Below are 21713 nucleotides of genomic sequence, written 5' to 3'. Positions count from 1 at the left end.
CTGCTGGGAAGATTTACAAAGGAAATACATCCGTCCTAACAAACACACACACACACACACACACACACACATTTAGACTGTGCTTTAGGTCACAATACAGTTGTGAATTCAAACACACTCGGCATACAGACAAACTTGCATGATACAATTTTATAGGGTTAAAGAGTAGTGAAGTTAATAGTTGCACTCTGTGTGTGTGTGTGTGTGTGTGTGTGTGTGTGTGTGCACTTCCAGATTGCTCGACAACAACAGCAGCTTCTGCAGCAACAGCACAAAATCAACCTCCTGCAGCAACAGATCCAGGTGTGTCTTCAAATCTCTTTATGTGTTTGTGTGTGTGTGTGTGTGTGTGTGTGCGTGTGTTGTTCCTATTCCTAGAACAATTCAAGACAGTCAATGTGGGTGTGAGTAAGTCCCCATCACTCCTCTACATGCCTACACACACACACACACACACACACACACGCGCGCACAGATCAGTAATCAACCCCCTTCACCAATCACAGCACACAAATCAGCCTGCTGGAAATGTCTATCAATATCCGTCTGTTATGACTCACGTAAACTCCAGGCTTATTACTTAGTTATTAGCCCTAAGGCATATTACTGAATAATTACAACAGTGTAACAACAGTGTAATAACAATGTAATTAACACGTATAAATATTACAGTGAAAGTACACACCAATCTCTGTAGTGTGTTTTACAAAAGAAACATAACAGGTTGAAACTCTTTTCTCTCTCTCTCGCTCTCTCTCTGTGCTATGGGTGTGTGCGCACATGTGTGTACATGAGCGTGCAGGTATGTACATGAATGTGTGTGTGTGTGTGTGTGTGTGAGTGAGTGTGTGCGTGTAAAACAAATCTAAAGGTGAGAATTAGTCCTGGGGCAAAACCCTGGCAGCTTTTGGCCAAAGTGTCATATCACACTGAGGCTATTCACACACACACACACACACACACACACACACATACACATGCATGTACACACGCACACACATACACACATATACAGAAGGACAGAACAAAATAAAAATTAAGAAAGAAAGAAAGAAAGAAAGAAAAGAATGTGAGAGAGAAAGAGAAGAAAGAGAGACTGAGTGACATTGACTGAGGAAGAAAGAAGGAAAGATAGGAGCAAGAGAGAGAGAGAGAAGAAAGAGACTGAGAGTGACAGAGTGTATGAACAAAATCAAAAAGAATTAAAGACCTTATGCACACACACACACACACACACACACACACACATACACATGTGTGTACACACGCACACACATACACACATATACAGAAGGAAAGAACAAAATAAAAAGAAAGAAAGAAAGAAAGAAAGGAATGTGAGAGAGAGAGAGAAGAAAGAGAGAGACTGAGAGTGACAGAGTGTATGAACAAAATCAAAAAGAATTAAAGACCTTACGCACACACACACACACACACACAAAAATACAAAAATAGTGCATAGGCATTTCGTGTGTGTGTGTGTGTGTGTGTGTGTGTGCATACATATATGTTCGGAACAGCTGTGTGTGCATGTGTGTGTGTGTGTGTGTGTGTGTGTGTGTGTGTGTGTGTGTGTGTGTGGGTCCCCTCTGAAAAAACATCGCCCGGGTGCTTCAGTCTCACTCGACCCTCGGAGAAACAAAGCTCCTTTTTCCCATGACTTTGCAACCTTTTCCCAAACAAGCATCTCTGCATTCAGGCTCCCAGAACAATAGTTTCTCACACTGACGGGACAGAGGAGCGCCTCGTTTACCAGCCAATCACATCGCTGTATTGGCCTCCGTTCAGCTCGCGCAACTCACATTCACTTCACCGCTGAAGCCTGTGGCCTCTAACACACACACACACACAAATCACTTTAGCTTTATTCTCTGGGAATTTTAATGCTTCACCAAATATATCATGAAGCAACAGTGGCGATATGACAGGATGATACTGATACGATAGGCTTCTCTGTGAGTGATGTGCCAATCATCAGGACTTCTCTAACACTGACCAACTCCATCATTCACAAGGAGCTGATTAGACGTTAAAAGTAAAAAGAAGCCAATTGGACATTAAAAGGAGAAGAAGGTGATTGGACATTAAAAGGAAACAAAGCTGATTGGACATTAAAAGGAAAAGAAGCTGATTGGACATTAAAAGTAAAATGAAGCTGATTGGACATTAAGAGGAAATGATGCTGATTGGACATTAAAAGTAAAAAGAAGCTGATTAGACATTAAAAGTAAAATGAAGCTGATTGGACATTAAAAGGAAATGAAGCTGATTGGACATTAAAAGTAAAAAGAAGCTGATTAGACATTAAAAGGAAAAGAAGCTGATTGGACATTAAAAGGAAATGAAGCTGATTGGACTTTAAAAGGAAAAGAAGCTGATTGGACATTAAAAGTAAAAAGAAGCTGATTGGACATTAAAAGGAAAAGAAGCTGATTGGACTTTAAAAGGAAAAGAAGCTGATTGGACATTAAAAGTAAAAAGAAGCTGATTGGACATTAAAAGGAAAAGAAGCTGATTGGACTTTAAAAGGAAAAGAAGCTGATCGGACATTAAAAGTAAACGAAGCTGATTGGACATTAAAAGGAAAAGAAGCTGATTGGACTTTAAAAGGAAAAGAAGCTGATTGGATATTAAAAGTAAAAATAAGCTGATTGGACATTAAATGTAAAATGAAGCTGATTGGACATTAAAAGTAAAAAGAAGCTGATCGGACATTAAAAGGAAAAGAAGCTGATTGGACATTAAAAGGAAAAGAAGCTGATTGGACTTTAAAAGGAAAAGAAGCTGATTGGACATTAAAAGTAAAAAGAAGCTGATTGGACATTAAAAGGAAAAGAAGCTGATTGGACTTTAAAAGGAAAAGAAGCTGATCGGACATTAAAAGTAAACGAAGCTGATTGGATATTAAAAGTAAAAATAAGCTGATTAGACAATAAAAGTAAAAAGAAGCTGATTGGGCATTAAAAGTTAAAAAAAAAAAAGCTGATTAGACATTAAAAGCAAAAAGAAGCTGATTAGATATTAAAAGTAAAAAGAAGCTGATTAGACATTAAAAGTAACAAGAATCTGATCAGACATTAAAAGGAAATGAAGCTGATAGAGTAGCTAATATTTAACAAGTAGCTAATTTTTAACTGAACAATAAAAGTAACACGTTGATAATTAGACATTAAAAGTAAAAAGAAGCTGACTGGATGTTAAAAAGTATAAAGAAGTTGATTGGATTAAAATTAAATGTAACAAGATTGGACATGAAAAGTAAAAAAACACTGATAAGATGTTAAAAGTATCAAGTAGCTGATTGAACATTAAAAGTAAACATTAGCTCAGTAGATGTTAAAGCCGGTTTGACGTTTATTAAAAGCAGGTGATTGGACATTAGCAGTAACAGTAGCAGATTAAATGTCAAAAAAGAAGCTGACTCAACAGAAAAAGTAACAAGGAGCTAATAGAAGAGTAATGAGTATCAAGTAGTTGGTTGGATGTTAAAAATAAAAAGATGTATGTTGATAAAAGTAACAAGAAACTGGAAAGTAACAAAGTGGCTGATTGGACGATAAAAATTATAAAATAGTCGATTGAGTGATAAAAGTAACATGTAGATATTAGGACATTAAAAGGAATAAGCAGCTGATTGGACATTAAAAATAGCTGTTAATTTGGAGGCTCTTCTGCTTTGTTACTGTTTAACCCGAAACTAAATATTGTGACACATATCATATTGTTATATTATTATCATATTGCCCATGTCTTTGTACATAATTAGGAAAAAAGAGCGAGAAATGGGATGAGATTTGAGAATCAGAACCTTAACCAGTGAGCCACAAATCAGAAATTGGACCCTCAAATTAAAAATCTGATTCATAAAGTCAGTAATTTACCAAGTAAGAACCTTAAACCTCATCTGCACAGCTCAGTTGTAAGCCTTTCCGATAAAAACATCTGAGAAATGTAACGGTACTGAAATTTCCTCTTTATGAGTTAAGAACCTTTGGGCGATTGGCGTAATTATCAGATCTTGTGCTTGCAGGAGGTGACTTAAAGTTCCGCGCCTTGATAGTCGATGCTGAGCAGTTTGGGAACTGAGTGAAGTCGACTGTCTGAGTCGGAGATTATGAGAAGCTTTGAGAACAGTAGGAAGCGTTCACATGTACCAAACCCACATGCCGTGAAGCTAAATATGACAGCGCTCCTACCGAGCATTTGAAAGACTTGCTCTGTGCGTGGAAACTTGGTAAACACTTCAAGTGGCTACTCAAAGCTAACTTTTAAGTACAAACACAGCACACCTCCCGTCAGGGGCCACCTCTTGTGGCTCCCAGGGGCAGCACACTTATACACACCAGCTAGCGTTTCTGCTTTCATTCTCATTTGGACCCCTGGTACTGCCGCGAGCGAGCTGCAAGAGGTGCTTTAGAGGTGCGGATAAATAGAAAGAACCTAGTGAGCGGCTGAAGGCTCACACATACACACAAACAGAGGCGCACACAGACGCACACACACACACACACACACACACACACACACTGGCATCTATAATACATTTCCATGCTTAAGAAGAAGCGTAATAGCAAGGCCTTTGGGTGAGCACCGCCGCTGCCTGCTGGCTGACTCTTATTAAAGCCTCTCTGTTCCAACAGCCACTTCCTCCCTGCGCGCACCCTCGTTTTCTCATTAGCAGCTTTTCTCAGCACACCTCCTCCAGCTCCGTGGGAAGCCATGCCGGTGTCAGAGGATTTGCCGTGCTCGGTTTCGCCACTCTCTCGGCATGAAGCCTCTGCGAGAGACGAGTGGGTGACCGGGCCTCCCGCGACGAAGCGGCCGGCTAATTTGATCTGCATCACTTCATCCAACGTTTAACAGAGCCTGGCCTCTAACTCAAAGGAAGACGTGCTAAATCAGAAGCACTAAGAATCGGCAGCAACCATCGCCTGACTGCACCTAACTCATTTATGGCTCCTAACTAACTTGTTTAAGACGTCAGACACACAGACGACACTGGCTTACGGCGGCTTATGCGAATCCCATTATCGTCCACCTATATTTCTGAGCGCTAACTCGATAAAGTGTGTTGAATACAGCATGAGCCTGGTTTAAACCAATCCAAGTTAGTTAGCTAAGCGCCGCTAGGTTAGATTGTAAATTCATTTGCTTACAGACAGAGAGGCTTCCAGAAAACAGAGAAAGAAAGGAAGACGGCAAGAAGCTCATCAGTGCTAGTCCGGCTCCTGCACACGGGAGCAGCTAACCCAATTGGCTGTGTAATTGTTTAATTTGTCTCATTACACCTAAATGAATGTAATTGGTGTTTCTCCTTACTGTGAGAAGGCTGAGCAGGTTGTGTGAGCATGAAGCACTGCCTGTATTTCCTTCAGTTTCTCACTGTCTCATACTGCCGAACACACAGATACTACAGAAGTTACAAAAGGAAGAATGATTTTAGCTAAAGTCCTGCATTGGGATTCATTACTACCATTTTTTTTAGACCGAGTACATGAAGTGCATTAGCTAGCTACATTAGGTACTTTAGATTGAGTAAAGCTGCAGTGGAGAACAGTGTTGCAGCTGTAAGTAAAGTACATTTTATTGTCTCCTTTGTGGCGGAATCTCTCTTTGACAATGACCAATAGCGGCTGATCATCAGCAACAATACGCCGCATAAGAGCTGTTTTTTTCACTCGCCTAAATGTCTGTAGACATTTATCTCACCTAGCCAGCGTGTGCTGCTAGCAGGGAAGTCGTCATGCTGAGGTTTATGTTTAAGGTGTTTTATCAGGTTACTTGTATTGTAGGCAGATGCTTTAGTTCCTCCTCCTGATATTTTCCCAGAGCACACTGTGCCGTCTGCTTTACGGTGATTGCCATCATTAGTTGTGAAATGCTTTCAGATCGCCGTCATTTGTTCATCGTAGACAGATAGTATCATGTGGTATCGAACGTTGGTACCCGATACCAGTATCAGCAATGATGCATTGATCCCTAGTCCTAATGTTTATATCCCATATAGCCTATTTCTTCATTTGTGTCAGTGCTCCCTGGAGCTGATGGCATGATGGCTGATGGCTGATGGCTTGATGCTCTCCTTCTTACAAAACCCTTCTCTGTTAGCCGGGTTTGTATATGTACATTGCAATAAAACTCAACCAAATGTTCCAGCACATCTTTAGAGCAATGCATCAGAAATCAGATTTGTCGAATTACTAGTGCAGATAGAGAGGCAAAGGCCATGAAAGCAAGAAGCTTAGCCATCGAAAGCCTAATCACTGAGCCCTGGTCAAGGGTATCTGCACTGTGTGCCACGGCAAAAGGCAGGGGACGCTCTCGTCTCGGCTCGCCAGCTAATGGGAGCTATTTGAGGAAGGACACGCAGGCAGCGGAGCAGATGGGCACCGTGCTATGCCCACCTACGGCGGCCGGCTGACGCACCGCCTGCACTCGCGCCTAATGGAGGGCTTATAAAAGGCAGGCAGCGCCGGCGCAGGCCCGCCACTCAATTTCATTAGCTGCTAATCAGCCAAAGGTGCCCTTGGCTCACAGAAAAATAAAGGCCTGTCCGTCTGGAAAAAAAAACCACAAAAGAATACTTGGAAAAAAGGTTGAAAATGGATGTCTGTTAGTGTTTAAAAAATTGCAAGGTCGCTCAGTTAAGGCTTTGCAGAAAAACTGTGGGAGAGGGATTTTGGATTATGGATACTATGTTAAACTGCAGTTGTGATTGTGTAGATTCACATGGTTATTTACTGATCTTATGGATGTGTCTGCCACAGCAGACACAATTTCTTTTAATTAAAATGAATCAGATGAACCTTCGTCTAAACATGCAGTCAACAAAATCAACGAGGCATGAAGAAGGTGGGTTTCAGAAAGCGCATGTCCATTGACAGGAAGCTAGGCCAAGTTAATGGTCTACATACACAAACAGCATGATAATATTAAGTGCTAGCCACACAGCACAGCTATACAAATTAATTATTGGTTATATGCCTACATTTCCCCTTTTCAGCAGCAGGTCACGGAGGCTCGGCTTTAATTGCTGGAGCATATGGCTGGAAACAGATTTTAGCTGTGGGACCCACACTTTCTGCCACTGTACTTCTCCGCTCACTAAGATGTGTGCCATATTGTCAATGCTGGCAGCTATTGTTCCACTCATTTACTTCATAGAGCTAATTACTCCCTAATAATAACTTTACCTTGGAGTTTTTCTCTCTCCTTTGCCAGCAAACCTGTTCACACTACATATGTTAATTATCGGCACATCTTCATTATGTTCAAAAAGCTTTAAGTTCAAGCTGTGCCGCCTGGCGAGACACTCCGAGTCAGTTCGCTGCCAACTTTCCACTTTTTCCCCCGGTTTATTTTTTTTTTTAATTATTTTTTTCTTTTGCACTCTCTCTTCCCTTTCTCGCGTCAAAAGTCTAGAAGAAAAAGTTCCTCTCATGTTGTCTTCTGAGCTGCTTTTTTTTTTTTTTTTTTTTTTTATCTCTCCATTCTTTTCTGTTCTGTTCTTTTTATAAGGAGTGCTGTCTTGATTAGAAGACTTGCAATCCAGCGGTCCAGGGCTGTTAGATCCACTTCCTCTTCATGTACAAGTTTATGAGTCTAATATATTTCTTAGATCATTCCTCCAGACAGCCTCCTGGATGTATTCACAAATCACATCATCATCCAGATGCTTTGAATTCTAACAACTGGCTCAGGTTGTATTTGTACCAGCTCTTTCAAAACACTTGAAAGTGTTTGTATGGTGCATTATTATAAAGTTATAAGTGTTTTTGTGATCTAAATTTAAAAATTCATGGGATTTTTTTTGTCTCTTGAAGACAAGTTCACTTGTTTTCTCATTAAGGCTCTTGACAAAGGGCAACTTCACTTTACGGCTTAAGATGAACCTTTCAGACAAAGATTCCTTCTGTTTCATGAAAGAGAGGAAAGCAGGGAGAGAAAGAGGCATTATGGAATGCAATATAAAATAGCCAGCTGTTGAAGGGCAGGATTAGTCGTGTTTTCACCGAGCCCTCATCCCAGCCTGATTTTATTCTCTGCAGTATTGTGGAATGTCCTGCAGCATTCAAGAAGCAAGAGGCTAAACACAGAAAAGGCCATGAGAGCGGTGGATGGATATGACCACAGAAAAGCAAAATTAACTGTCTGACCACCATCATAAAGCCTCCTTATGTGTGTGTGTGTATAAATGTACTGTATCATCAGCTCGTTGTGGGCAGAGGCAGTGTGTGTAGACCAGCTGTTTTGGCAATCTCGCTAAAGCAGTTTTCTGGACTGCCATCAGATCCCCGCAGGCATTGTTCAGCCTCAACCTCATTTCCCTGCCCAGTGTTTTTAGATCACCTAGAGCAGTGGTAGTCAACCAGCAGATGCCGGCCCAGCAAAGTATTTCATTGGGTTGAACCAACATACTGTAGCAGAACTGATCAAACTTTCAGCAGCTGAAGTTTGCCCATCAAGAAAGGGTAGAGGATTCACAGACTTCCTTAGATTTGTTCTATAATTCAATTTACCTATCTTGTCTAAATAGTGAAGTGATGGCATGGCTTATTGATGATAGAAACAGAATGTTTAAAGGCAGTTGGGTGTAGAAGCATGTGTTAATTCTCTGCGTAAAGTTTGAAACAGATGTCTCATCTGTTCAAAGTCTTGTTAACTCCTCTGTCCTGAAGACTTTCCCATGTCAGGAAACTTTACCTCAGGCTGTCACAAAGCTCTAACGCTGGAGACTCCTTCCTTAACTGTAAAATAAATGTCTCCTTACAGAAAACCTCACCATATCATCACCATGTTCTGGCCAGTCAGATTGAAGAATTCTACAGCACTGTGGTATAGTATGCTAGAATTAAAGAACCTGATTTACCAGTACTGTGGAAAGAGATGAGGTTGAAAAACACTAGACTATCCCTTCCAGAGATTGTTTAATATAGTTTAATTTCTGGTGTTTTATTTTCACTTCCTCCAGTATATGAATACCACTGACACTGTACCATATTCAGCTATGGCTAAGCCCTTATAGGCTCTTTTGAAAACACTGACAAGCCTCTAAGCTCTACCTGCTCCTGCAGACTAATCTTCACATGAGTGTGTGTGGCCTACAAGCAGAGCATGTGATAGCCATCAAACCTCAAGAGCATCAGCATTAGTGTTTTACATGCATGCAATCATTAGCACATGCTAGCTGGTACTGACATGACCACAGAGATGCCGCAGGACCGTAGCAGCATGCCGAGATACAGGCAGCACCAAAGGAGCATATGTCCAATTAAGGACTGAAAGACAGAACAGTAGTGTAGCGCTTGTGATTCTTGCTCACAGGGGGCCTATCGGAACGTGGTGAAAAAAAAAAAAACAGAAAACAAAAGTGGCAATAACATCTGATTTGATCAGTCCTGGGAGCAGGAGTCCCTGCCGTTTTGTGGTTCACCAAAATGGTGGGGTAATTATAGTGTGGTGAGAAGGCAAGCGGCCCCAGACGCTGTGGTGGGACTGAGAGATTACAGCTATGTAAGAAAGAGAGAGAGTTTTTGCTTAAGTCCAACTTCATATGCTTTAAATGCTTTAGCTGTGGTTAGCACACATAACTCACTTTCTGTAGCTTTAAATCAGATGCACAGAATGCAAACCCTGCTCATCTCCTCACCTCGCCGGCTCTGTCTGCGAGCATCCCGACACGTTCACATTCGCACAGTCACTGATGTCACTTCTGGAGCCTTTGTGTTTTCCTGGCAGTGCTCTCATCAGTAGAACCATCTGTCCTCTCCTTCCCCACACCCGTGCGCTTCAGACTTGCTTCTTGCCAAAGTCGCTGGCTTCGTTTTTTTGTCTGCAAGAGTGTGCTTTTTTCCTTCTCCTCTTTCTCTTTTTTTTTAAAAAACCCTGAAACCTTGTGAAGAGGCATGGCACCTTGCCGAGCACAGTGGGCCCAGATGTTACAGGAGTTTTTGGGAGCTGCTCCATGTGACGTGGTGGGTTTGGCAGTGACAGGGTGTCGTTTCTGCTCCTCTTGTCAGGGGACAGGTGCAGGAGGGACTGTGACTGTGTGTGTGTTTATTTGATCCCTTGTCATTTTATCTGTTCTGGCTGCGTCACTGTTGGCCGACATACCGACATTTCCTTTCTGTCTCTCTCTCCCTCTCTCTCTCTCTCTCTCTTTCTCTCTCTTCAGCAGGTCCAGGGTCAGCTGCCACCTCTGATGATTCCTGTTTTCCCTCCAGACCAGAGGACTCTGGCAGCAGCCGCAGCCCAGCAAGGATTCCTCCTGCCCCCAGGCTTCAACTACAAAACCGGCTGCAGTAAGTGTCTCTGCCCCTATAAATCCCAGCACTCTATGAGCCTTATTTCTATGATCACAAAGCAAAAGCAGTTGCAAAAACACAACATAAGAGCTGTACGTTCTCCATCTTCCAGCATTTCCTATATTTCCATTTCAGCATTTCCTATATTTCTAACCTGGCAATGAGCAGAGCAATTGTTAAAAAAAAAAATGGCAGAGTGATACTGAATGTATTATCAAGGGGTGTGGTTAGGCACACCTGGTGATATCCAATCAGATCAGCTCCACTCATTCCCTGTAAACCGACTGTACCAGTGCTTAGCATTGTGACATTTTTTAACATGATGCAATATTTACTTTTCACTAATTTCACTAACTCTTCACTGATTTAACAACCAGTGTGTTTTCTGCATATTTGTAAGTATTCCCTCTCTTGGACATGACATTTAGGTTGCTTAATTCCTCAGGGTCCATGTTTAATTCATTTGTTTGGTTACTCTTTCTTCTTGATTCATACAGTGCATTATTCACTATTCAACCGTCTGATTCCCATTTAGTTGTTTTTTATTTGTTACACTCTCCTTTGTACCTTTGTTATATGTCTTTTATCTTAAGTGTTTTAATTAGTACTTAAAAGCAATGGGTGTTCTTTAAATGAATTTAAATTTATACTATATTAATTTTCCAATGAATAGCAAATAATCAAAGGTGTGAAGGATGTACCTTTGAGAGTCACCTTGACAATAAATGGTACAGTTGGAACAATATCTTTTTTTCTGAGAGTGTCTGGATAAAATAATTCAGTCAGCTGTATTTAGTTAGTACTTGAGTCAAGTAGCCTATTTATGTTGAAGTCGGGTAACATTATCTGCAAAATCAGGTTGTAAGACATGGTAAGTTTGTTAAGGCTTTGCTTGTTAGGAAGACGGGGAATACCTTCTTGTCTCTGTGTCTATACTTACTGGAGGTCTAAATTCAAGGCAATTTTTGAACATAGTAGGTTCAAGTGGATTTTGATTGTCCAAATTAGAGAGAGACTGCCTTTATACTACTACATTGCACTTGCAACTGCTTGAGTCATCTTCTTAAACTTTCTAAAAAGAATAATAATATAACTCTCAAACAATAGATCACCATCTCAGCAAGAACTTTTGAACCATTCTGCTGTTCAGCTTAGAGCCTCTGATAGTGGATTGGTGAAACCAGATTGTTCAGGCCATTGCTGGGCGCGTGTTTTATGGCAAGCTTCTTTCCACTGCCTCAAGTTCAGCCAAGCGACAGCAAGGCCTGTTTGTCTCTTCCACATGACAGACTCTCAGCTCTGTGCTTTTGTGTCCCTGTGCCTAAGCGCTCGGCAAGTACGACTAAGCGAAGGAGAATAAAAAGAAACGCAGAAAACTTCCTCTGGGGTTTTGCTTTTTTTTTGGCCGTAGCAGTCCAACTGTGAAGCAATGTGTTGTTTACCGCGAGAGGCGTGCGAGCTGCATGCCAGCAGCGAGCATGCTGAACGTGGAGAGAGTGACCTGCCCCAGGTTGCCACACATTAACACGAACCGCCGCCAGTACATGCATCCAAACAGGCCTCGCACACACACACACACACACACACACACCTCCCTCCCAAGACGGGAGCGGTCCTCAGCTCCAGCTCCGCCCACCGCACTTCACAGTTTCCCAAACAAGTCCCCCTTCCCACCACACACACTTTCCCTCCCACACCCCCCTGTTTTAATTACCACTAGCCACACCGTTGCACACTGCCCAACTTTTTCAATTACGCATGTGCTTTTTAGTGGCGCGAGATAGCCTGCCTAAAGCAAGATTGGAAAAAAAATGGTGAGGAAGACCAAGTCCCTCAGGCGTGGGCCAGGTCCAAGGGGGGACCCTTGTTCCCACCCGACTTCCCCAGAGTGGGACCGGCGAGTCACAGCCTCCACGCCAACACCAACATGTTTGCTTTCTTTTTTTTCCCCTCTCTCTCTCTTTTTTGCTCTTTTGTTACAGCTGTTCCCGGGAGAGAAATAAAATAGCTGGAATTTTTCTGTTTGTTTAGGGACTGACACAAGAGGACAAGGAGGGAGAGCAAAAACACATCATCTCCCCAGAATACATCCTTGAACCGGGTCCAGAGCACTCTCCAGTCTGCAGGCTGGGGTTGTTTTTTAATAGCGACAAGAGTTGCCTGGGAAAAAATGTTTTTGGATAATGGGTTGGGGCGTCTGGTTTATTGCTTACTGAGACAGGGTCCTGCTTCCTCTAGTCTTTTTTTTTTTTTTTTAGAATTTAGAGACAGACAGCATGGAGTCTAAGCCAGTGAAGACGGCCACGGGGCTGTCCACCCATCCACGCATGTAGACATCCTGAGTAGAAATGTGTGTGAAAAGTGCTGACGCTCTGAGAACCGCAAAACGGAGGATGTCCTGGCTTTCTGATCTATTTCAAAAGATGTTGCTGTGATGTTAAACAGAATTGGTTCCTCTCACACACTCAAAGGAGCCTCAAATTCTATGCCAGGCATGTCCAACCAACAAATGTGCTTCAGTTATCATTCCAGTTATGAATTTCAGGCCAGCCTAGTGATACCAATAGTCAAATCCTTTATAGTCAAATCCAAATCCAGTATTCCCAAAGACCTTTTGCAACCTCTGTCTCTATGTCCCTGCTACTAACCAGTCCTGCCACTAGTGCCCTTTCTCCCTGGTTTTCTCCTGTGATTAGAAAAAGCCTATCTGCAGGTGGACACTAATAAGCCCTTCCATTCAGTCTGTGAGCTCTGATTCATCTGAGAATGTTTGGATGAGCCTTGGCTGAGCGGCTAGAGCCAACTTCTTCACATTAATTACTGAATGTCTTTTTATCAGTGCTCGCGTCTTCGACCCTTCAATCACACTTTCATTACAGAGTGTGGTGGGAGCACAAAAGATGGCTTTGTGGATGACAGAGACAAAAAGAATAAAGGGGTGGGTGGGCCTGTGGTGGAAGAGAGAGGATTTTTGGATAAGAATGAGAGGAAGGATTGGAGGTCTATACACAGGTAAATAAAAGGGTGAAAGGAGGGCTGAAATTGAAAATGGAGCTGTTATCTTCTTTGTAATTATTGATGTTGAGGCAGGAACTGTAGAACCATGCTCTGACTGTTTACAGTAGCATTGGTGGAGGGAACTGTAGAACTGTGGTCTGATTAGTTACAGTGGCGGGGGGGGGGGGGGGGTGGGGTGGGGGGGACTGTGGAACTGGTGTCTGATTGGTTACAGCACTATTTGAGGCAGGAACCGTGGACCTGTGGTCTGGTTTCAGTAGCATTTGGAGGCAGGATCTGTGGAGCTGTTGTCTCTTTAGTTACATTAGCACTGGGGATGTAAACTGTGGATCTGTAGTCTGGTTGGTTACAGTAGCATTGGAAGCAGGAACTGTGGAACTGTGGTTCAGTTGGTTACAGTAGCTGTTTTGAACTGTCAAACTGTGGTCTGATTGATAATAGGTGGCATTTTTGTAGAATGTGATCTGATTGGTTAGAGTGGCAATTTTGAGCAACTGTGTGGCAATCAAAATGGGATTTGGGGACTGCACAGATGTCCATCATTTCCCAGTCACAGAGCCCTTTATTTTAGGCCAAAAGCTACAAGCTGGCTAACTCCCACTTTGAAAATGCACAATTATTTGAGCAAACAGAGGCAAAATGGAGTGAAATGCAGCACAGAGTAGGTTCTGCAACTTAAAGCTGTCATATCATTTATTGCTAGTTCTGTGTGTCATCATTTCACATTTAACATGGAAGATGGTAGATATAATCACATAATATTGTTTATCACACTTATGTCCAATACTAGTAGAGTTCAAAGAAAGACAAATGTTAGCTGGTTCAGCAAAATTTTACCGGATAAGTATTAGAGGCATCAAAGTGACCAAAAGACATACTATTATACTCTTTAAAAAAGGTTCAATCTTGCAATGTTAAGGGATCTTTGGTTTGTCCATCTAGGGGAACCATTATAGGTTCTATATAGGGACCCTATAACAGAGGGTTTTATTATCTTGTTTCAGTTGCTTTGGATTAAAGCGTTGACTGAAAGAATAAATGACTTCAAAGGCATGTAAAGACATTATCCTGACCTGCATCTATGCTTTTATTTTCTTTCTCAGCTGACCCATACCCCCTTCAACTGATCCCAACCACCATGGCAGCTGCTGCAGCTGCCACACCAGGCCTCGGACCTCTTCAGCTTCAGGTAAGATTTGCATCTCAGTGTTTGTGTGTTTGGATACATCTTACCATAGAGACAGCATTCTGTTCACGGACAAGCTCATAAAGGGGTTAATGTAGGAATGAGAAGAATTTACTTTTATTTTTTACCAAGTGTTCCTTGAAATATGGTAGCAAAATATGGTGGTAAAATAAACACATGAACTTGAGGACTGACAAAAAAGGACCTTTTGTTGCATTCCTCTTCTTATGAGAACACTCTGTCCCCACAAGTGCAGCATTACAAGTCGGAGAGAATCTCTGTGTATGAGAGATTGTGTACAAGAGAATGTGTCCTTGTCCTCCAGCACAGCTTCTCTCTTTTCCCAACCTCTCAAACTCTCGGCACTTTTGTTTTCGGGGGTCCCGAAGCGGCGGGTGACAATGCCTACTGTTCTGGCCGCTTCTTTGCATCATGCCAACTACGGGTTGCCATAGAACTGGGCCTTTGTGTAGCTCTGAGCCCCTGAGACACAGAATGCAGGCCTGGCTCTGGGGCGATGATATTGTTCCGACTGGAAAGAGAAGACCATAGAAACTCTCTCTCTTTTTTGGGTGGGTGGTTTAGGGGGAGGAGGAGGAGGGGGGTGAGGGTTGGAGCGAGTACAGAACCAGAAGGAGCCCTTGACTGAACTGAAAGCAAACACAAAAAAGAAAACAGCGACTGAATAGAGCAGAATGGAGAGCGAGCTGAGGGAGTGTCGAGAGTGAGCTGTGATGGAGCTCTCCTGTGCGCGCCGTGGTAAACTTGCGACGTCTTTCTTTCTATCTCTCGGTCTCTCCGCCTCTCAAGTCTTTCTCTGTTTCCATCTATCTTGCACTCTGTTCTTCCCTCACTCCCTCCTCCTGTTGCTGGCCGGAGGAGGCTCTTGTTTGCTCTGTGAGCATGCCATAAATCTCCACATCGCTGGAAAAAAGAGTGCACATCTGCTGCAGCTTTCAGTGTGCATGTGTGTGTGTGTGTGTGTGTGTGTGTGTGTGTGTGTGTGCTTGTAGCCTTCCTCTGGGGCGTTCTCTGGCCACCGCTAGCCTCCGGTCCTCAGGTTAAGAGCCTGGCCGTTTGAGATGCATTAACCTCAGGGCCCAGGCAGGCCTCCATTAGCCAAACACAGCTGCACACTGACGCCCATTTGGGTGCAAATTAATAGCTCTTTTTCACCTGCGTACAAACACACACGTGCTCATATTTTCACTCATTTTTTACATTCCTCCTTTCCGAACATTGCACTAACACTACATGCGTGCAGTCCGGATTCCTGTTTAGTGGCACTAGTGGTGTTGTTTTAAGCCGGCTTTACAAGTAGAGTAGAGGGCTCTCTCTCTCTCTCTCTCTCTCTCTCTCTCTGTCTCATTCTTGTCCCTGTGATTACACGGCTTTGTTCTGTGTTTTATCACACCAAAATCTTGTCTCCATATGTTCTTTGCTGTTAAGATTTTTTTTAAAAAAAAGATCCCAGATTGGACAGCTTTGTTAGATGCAGTTTGGAAAAAAAAACATTGCACAACACCACTGCCACTGTTCTCAAGAATTGTTCTCAAATCCCTTCAAAAAAAAAAAAAAAAAAACTCAAACAGAGATTAAACTGTTATCACTGGGAAAATCATGTACTCAAGGCTAACCCAATTACAGATGACTGAGTTAACTGGATTCTCTTTCTTGACATAGCAAAAAAGATTTTCTCCTGTTTGGGTTGAAATGTTGTGTAAAGTGATATGACTTAATGTCATCTATAAATAAGGAATAAAATACTGTGTGTCATGTTGTTATAGGAAAATAACAAACTACACAGTGGTTTGATTAAGAGGAGTTACTGTCGGTTTATAGGTACATTTAATGTTATGTAACATCTACCAAGCGAGTTAGTTCCTGTTCTCACTTACATTACGACAGGTATAACCAGGCGTTCCCTTAGCAGCCGCTCTTTTTTCTCTCTCTTTAAATTAATAAGACAAAAAAAAAAAACACACAGCTTGCCCCTGTTACTGAGAAACCACAAAGCATACACTACTCTGTCCTGAAGATGTCGGAAAACCTAGTTACAGCTTTTACCTGTGAATGTTACAAAGCACAGAAACCTGAAAGATATTAGACAGACCCAGAAAGATGCTATGCGTGTGTAGTGTGTATGTTTGTGTGTATGTTTGTGTGTATGCATGCTAATATGGCAAATAATTTAAAATAAATGAACTCCGATCATCTTCAGTTTGACTACTGTCAAGACAAACAGGATAAAAAAAAACATGATAAGGGCTTATACACGGAGATGAAAGAGGAAGAAGCAGCAGTTGTGAGCCGCCATATTGGAGGTGTATAAAGGGGGTCAATAGAGACGGTCAGGCATCATATGTGGAGGCAGATGTTGGACCATATTGCACCGGATTACTGTAGGATAGCAGGAAGGAGGAAGGGAGAATAAAAGTGGAAAGCAGGTGTAAAGTGGAGTCTTATTTTGTCTGTAGATAAATTTCTTTTTGTGACAAGCCCTTAGAGAGAGAGAGAAAAAAGAGATGGAGAATGAAAAGGCGTGTGTGTGTGTGTGTGTTTGCAGTTGTGCGTCCAGTGATAAGCACAATGCATTCCTGAACAAAATCTTCGTCTGAGATTCCGATCTGCTGCCATTGTCCTCGTCCATTGAGGTCAGTGACAGAGCTAACAGATAACTAGCTGGATCGATACAACAGGGATCACGCTATCTCCACCAGACCATAATAGGCTTACACACCACACACTACACGCTCAGAAACACACACACACACACACACCCACACACGCACGCACTGTTCTCATACTAAATGTTTAAACTAAAATACGTGCATTGAAAATTAAAGGTCTTCTGTGTCACTTATTAGTCGAAAAATAATTAAGGCATCAAAACAGCAGTCCCTCCTGACAATAGATTTTAATTGGCCCTTTTTCTTTTTTTTTTTCCCTTTTTTTCTGTCATCGTCCGGGTCCTAATTGATGTGCGGAGAGAGAGAGAATTCTTGGCAGCGTCTTCAGTTGACTGCAGGCTCGAGTCAAAGTTCACTGTTCTAATCGGCGCACAGCAGAGCTTACGACTCTTTTCCCCCCTCCTGTAAACAACACACACACACACACATATAGAAAAAGGAAAGACAGATGGAAATAATAAGACAAGGCACAATGGCCAGCGGTGCCCAACCAGCTTTGGAACGGACTCTCTCTCTATCTCTATCTCTCTCTCTCTCTCTCTCTCTCTCTCTCTCTGAGACAACAGAGAGGACAAGACAAGCTTCCTTTAATCAGAGTAAACCGAGGGATTAGTGACGAAGGGGAAAGACGGACGCCTGCAGTCTCTCAAACACTCACAGATGGAGAGTGACGGGTAGCAGTGACAGCGTGCAGCGTCTCTAAGAGGCTTCAGGAGGGGAATAGGGCTTAGGGGACGAGGGTGAGGGGCTGTAAAGGCATGTGTCAGTATAATCCTACTGCTGTGAAGTCAGTCACATGGCTTTAAAATGCTCTTGTATACAGTATAAAGTAAGGTATAAGCAATGTATATACAGATACACATACAAATAGGAACCTGGTTATTCGTTTGTTTGTTTGTTGTGTTGTTTATATTTTTCCATGTGCTGATTTTTGGTGGCTGGTTGACGGTTATGGCGACGCTCCAGACAGCAGCGACTCGTGGCCATAGATTTCTTTATAATGACAGCCTCAAACAAAATGAATTACGCTACAGGCTATTACAGTATGTAGTGAATTTTTTGAGTAATTGTTGTCAGTCGACAACATACAGTCATCCAGCATACAGTCTAGCAGCTCGTTTTGAGGTAATAGCATTAAGCAAGGTTCAATTGTATGTATTAGTTTTATTTCCGATGATTTCCTTTAAAACAAGATCTTGGTGTTAGCTGAGTATTTTTAAACTAGCCCACCCTGGCAATCCCATTAGCTATTCTCTCTGCTGCTCCTCCCCCGAGCAGGGGGCAACATGATTCCCGCCCCGGTGGGCCTCTATTAGTGCTCGTTGCAGTTCCCATTTTTGCAGTTATAACTCTATGGAAGTTTAATTTATCATCATGATTGCGCAACATCTAGAAAGGCCAGCAAATCAACGGAACATCGGCTTAGATCTGTCAAATAGCAACATTTTTTTTAAATCGTTGTTCACGCAAAAAAGGTAGTAAGTATTTCAACGGAATTGAAGAAGTATGGAATGTAAAGTATATTTAGTGCAAAAGTGTGTGTTTTTCAGTTAGACCATGCCCTGTTTTTATTCAAATCCAAATACATATACAAATATTTAGTGCACTAAATAGATACAAAAAAATACATGGTTAATATATATGTATGATTGTGTGTGTGTGTGTGTGTGTGTGTGTCACAGTGTAGTTGCTGACGTTTAAATTTGTTAAATTTGTCTTATGAACAGATTCTCAACATTCAACCCTTTCAGTGTGTATACATGTGCGTGTGTTTGTATATGTGTGTGTGTGTGTGTGTGTGCACGCGCATGTGTGTGTCTGTGTGTGTGTGTGTGTGTGTGTGTGTGGTTGGTTGCCTGTGGTTATTCCAAGGGCAGCATGCTGTCACTTCTTGTCTAGTCATCCTGATGATAGTGAGGCGATGCTTTGAGCGTGTTTAGTGGCAGCCTTGCAGAAAGAGTGTGTATGTGTGTGTGTGTGTGTGTGTGTGTGTGTGTGTGTGTGTCACTCGTTGGCTCTGAGTGACAGAAGCTGGTCCTGTAATAGAACTCAATTCTGAGAGCAAATAAAGTAGTCTGATTCAGTGGACTGAACACAGACTGTATCTAACACACACACACACACAGCCTTAGCTCATCTGAGGGAGGAATTGAGTCACGCTCGGGTAGACACACATCCAGGAGCCGCGGTGGAGGTAATTGAACATAAATGACCAACAAGACCTTTATTTTATCGCCTATTCCCCCAGTGCAGCTCTCAAACACTCAACGCACACACACACACACACACACACACACCGCACAGGGATGCATAATGTTTACTGATCACAGAGCCCTACAAATTCCAGTTGGTCAGTGTGTGTTAGTGTGTGTTTGTATGTGTGTGTATGTGCACGTGTGTGTGTGTGTGTGTGTGTGTGTGTGTGTGTGTGTGTGTGTGTGTTAGATAAGCAAATGTACAGTGGAGTTTTGTCTGGATGGAGATGTATATGTCTGATATGGCTGACAGAAAAGTCTGGCGAAGGGTTTGATGGAAAGAGAAAAGAACGAAAGACAGAAGACACAGAGAGAGAGAGAGAGAGAAAGAGAGAGAGAGAAAGAGAGAGAGAGAAAGAGAGAGAGAGAAAGAGAGAGAGAGATTGCCATGACCATTTGCATAAACCAGTCTTTGTTTCCTGCTGGTGGCTGGCAGCCAGAGAGGAACAGAAGGACGGAAGTTTTACTCACAAACAGCCACTCGCTTTCCAAATCTTAAAGAGAAAGACACAATTCAAAAATGCGCCCAGTTTTTTCTTCGTGCACACTGATTCTCTCTGGATCCTCATTCTTCCCCGGGAAAAAGAAGCAAAAACGTGGCTCCACAATTTCAACAACAGCTCTGACAGTAGTGCAGCTGCAGATCACAGGCTTTATTAATGCACATGTTCTCATACTTTATTGTTTCTATAGTAACTTGAACAGGGACTTGTATGCTAAACGCTCGACATAAACCTTTTTTTTAACGTGTATAAAGGTTGATATGGTGACGTTTTCTGTAAGATGTTTAACATTTATGGAAGGAGTCTCCAGTGTCAGCACTTTCTGACAATCAGAGTTAAAGCACAGAGGAGTTTATGCTTTGCGGTTTCTCAGGAACACAACAAGCTGTGGGTTTTTTTTGTCTTATTAACTTCAAGAGAGAGAAAAAAAGATGCTGGTGAGGAAACGACTTTATAGCTGCTATAACGTAAGTGAGAACTGGAACTAATTTCCAGTTATTTCATAAACATTCCACAACATTAAATGTAACTATAAGTGGATAAAAAAAAGTATAATGTGTCATTCTTTAATAAAAAATAATACTACTTTTACACCCTACTTTTTTTGTTTGCCTCCCACATCCATGGTTTGTAAATTTGCTGGAATATAATTTACATAGAAGTGAGTTGAAGTACTTCCTGATGCAAATTGCACTTCTGCATCTTTTTTTTCCCATCTTTCTTCTGCATATTTTTCTCCTGTTGAAATTCACCAGCAATATCTGATCCTTTAATCAGAAAGAATGTTTTTTTTTTTACCTTTATTTCTCAATACTTGTGTTTAATTTTGTTCACCTCCTCTTGCCTTCTTGACAATGTGCTGATCCCACATTTTCCCATGATGCTCCACAGCGATGGTTTGTTGGCCTGGAGACTCACAACTTCTCCCACTTCCCCAACCCCTTTTTTTTCACCTTGCCTTAAAGCCACTGTCACTTTTTTGTCCATCACCGAGCCTGACCTCAGTGGAGAGTGGGGCTGTTTTCCCGCAGTGTACCTTAGCAGTTGTCTCCTTCAGGGTTGCTGATAGCTGTTAGCATCGGCTCCTCGAGGGACTAGAAGTGACAGCTCTGTCTCCCAGCACACAAACAACCACCAAGCCTCTTTCAGCTAATGGCCAGGCTGGCGTTTTAGTCCTGTTTACTTGTGATGATGTCAGCATTTGGCATATTCATTTATTCATGGCTCTCTTTCTGTTTTTCTCCTCCATCTATCCTTGACTCTCTGTCCCCTGTCCATCTCCTTCTGTCCTCTCTGTCTGTCTCGGAGCAGCAGCTGTATGCAGCTCAGTTGGCAGCCATGCAGGTATCTCCGGGGTCCAAGCACAGCGCCGTGCCCCAGCCCAACCTGGCAGCAGGAACGCACTCGCCTACCAGTGGCCAGAGCGAGAAGAGCAGGAGCAGCCCACCACCCAAGGCCAAGGTATGACTTGGGTACACGTTCTACTTTGATATATGTTACTCGGCATGCCTCCATGCTTTGCTGCCCTCTGTACATCCGCATCATGTGCACAAGGGAAATGTGTTTGTGTCCTGGCAAAAAAAATGATCTCCTCTTTCTCCTCTATTATGTGACTAATAATAACACACTGGCATGTGTGCTTTTTGGTGTCATTTGATTCTCTCTGGATCCTTGTTTTTCCCAGAAATATATATATATATTAGTACACAACATGCACTCGGTCTAATATGTTATTTCTATAGTAACAGTTGATTCAC

At 42.3% G+C, this 21713-nt stretch overlaps 1 protein-coding gene across 8 annotated transcripts in view; it reads left to right on the top strand.

Annotated features, from left to right (window-relative positions):
- sox5 (SRY-box transcription factor 5) overlaps window positions 1-21713 on the top strand; it is a 242769-nt gene that overhangs the window by 197642 nt on the left and 23414 nt on the right. For 7 of the 8 annotated variants that reach the window (XM_053241889.1, XM_053241886.1, XM_053241887.1 and 4 more), the window contains 4 exons: window positions 235-303; window positions 10175-10301; window positions 14426-14511; window positions 21268-21417. In XM_053241889.1, coding sequence (XP_053097864.1) covers window positions 235-303; window positions 10175-10301; window positions 14426-14511; window positions 21268-21417 — 432 coding nt within the window. The remainder of the gene's footprint in view (window positions 1-234; window positions 304-10174; window positions 10302-14425; window positions 14512-21267; window positions 21418-21713) is intronic. The other variant, XM_026923346.3, reaches the window with a different exon arrangement.

This window comes from Pangasianodon hypophthalmus, chromosome 18, assembly GCF_027358585.1.
Source record: "Pangasianodon hypophthalmus isolate fPanHyp1 chromosome 18, fPanHyp1.pri, whole genome shotgun sequence".
NCBI lineage: Eukaryota > Metazoa > Chordata > Actinopteri > Siluriformes > Pangasiidae > Pangasianodon > Pangasianodon hypophthalmus.
This window is presented reverse-complemented; position numbering and strand designations above follow the sequence as displayed.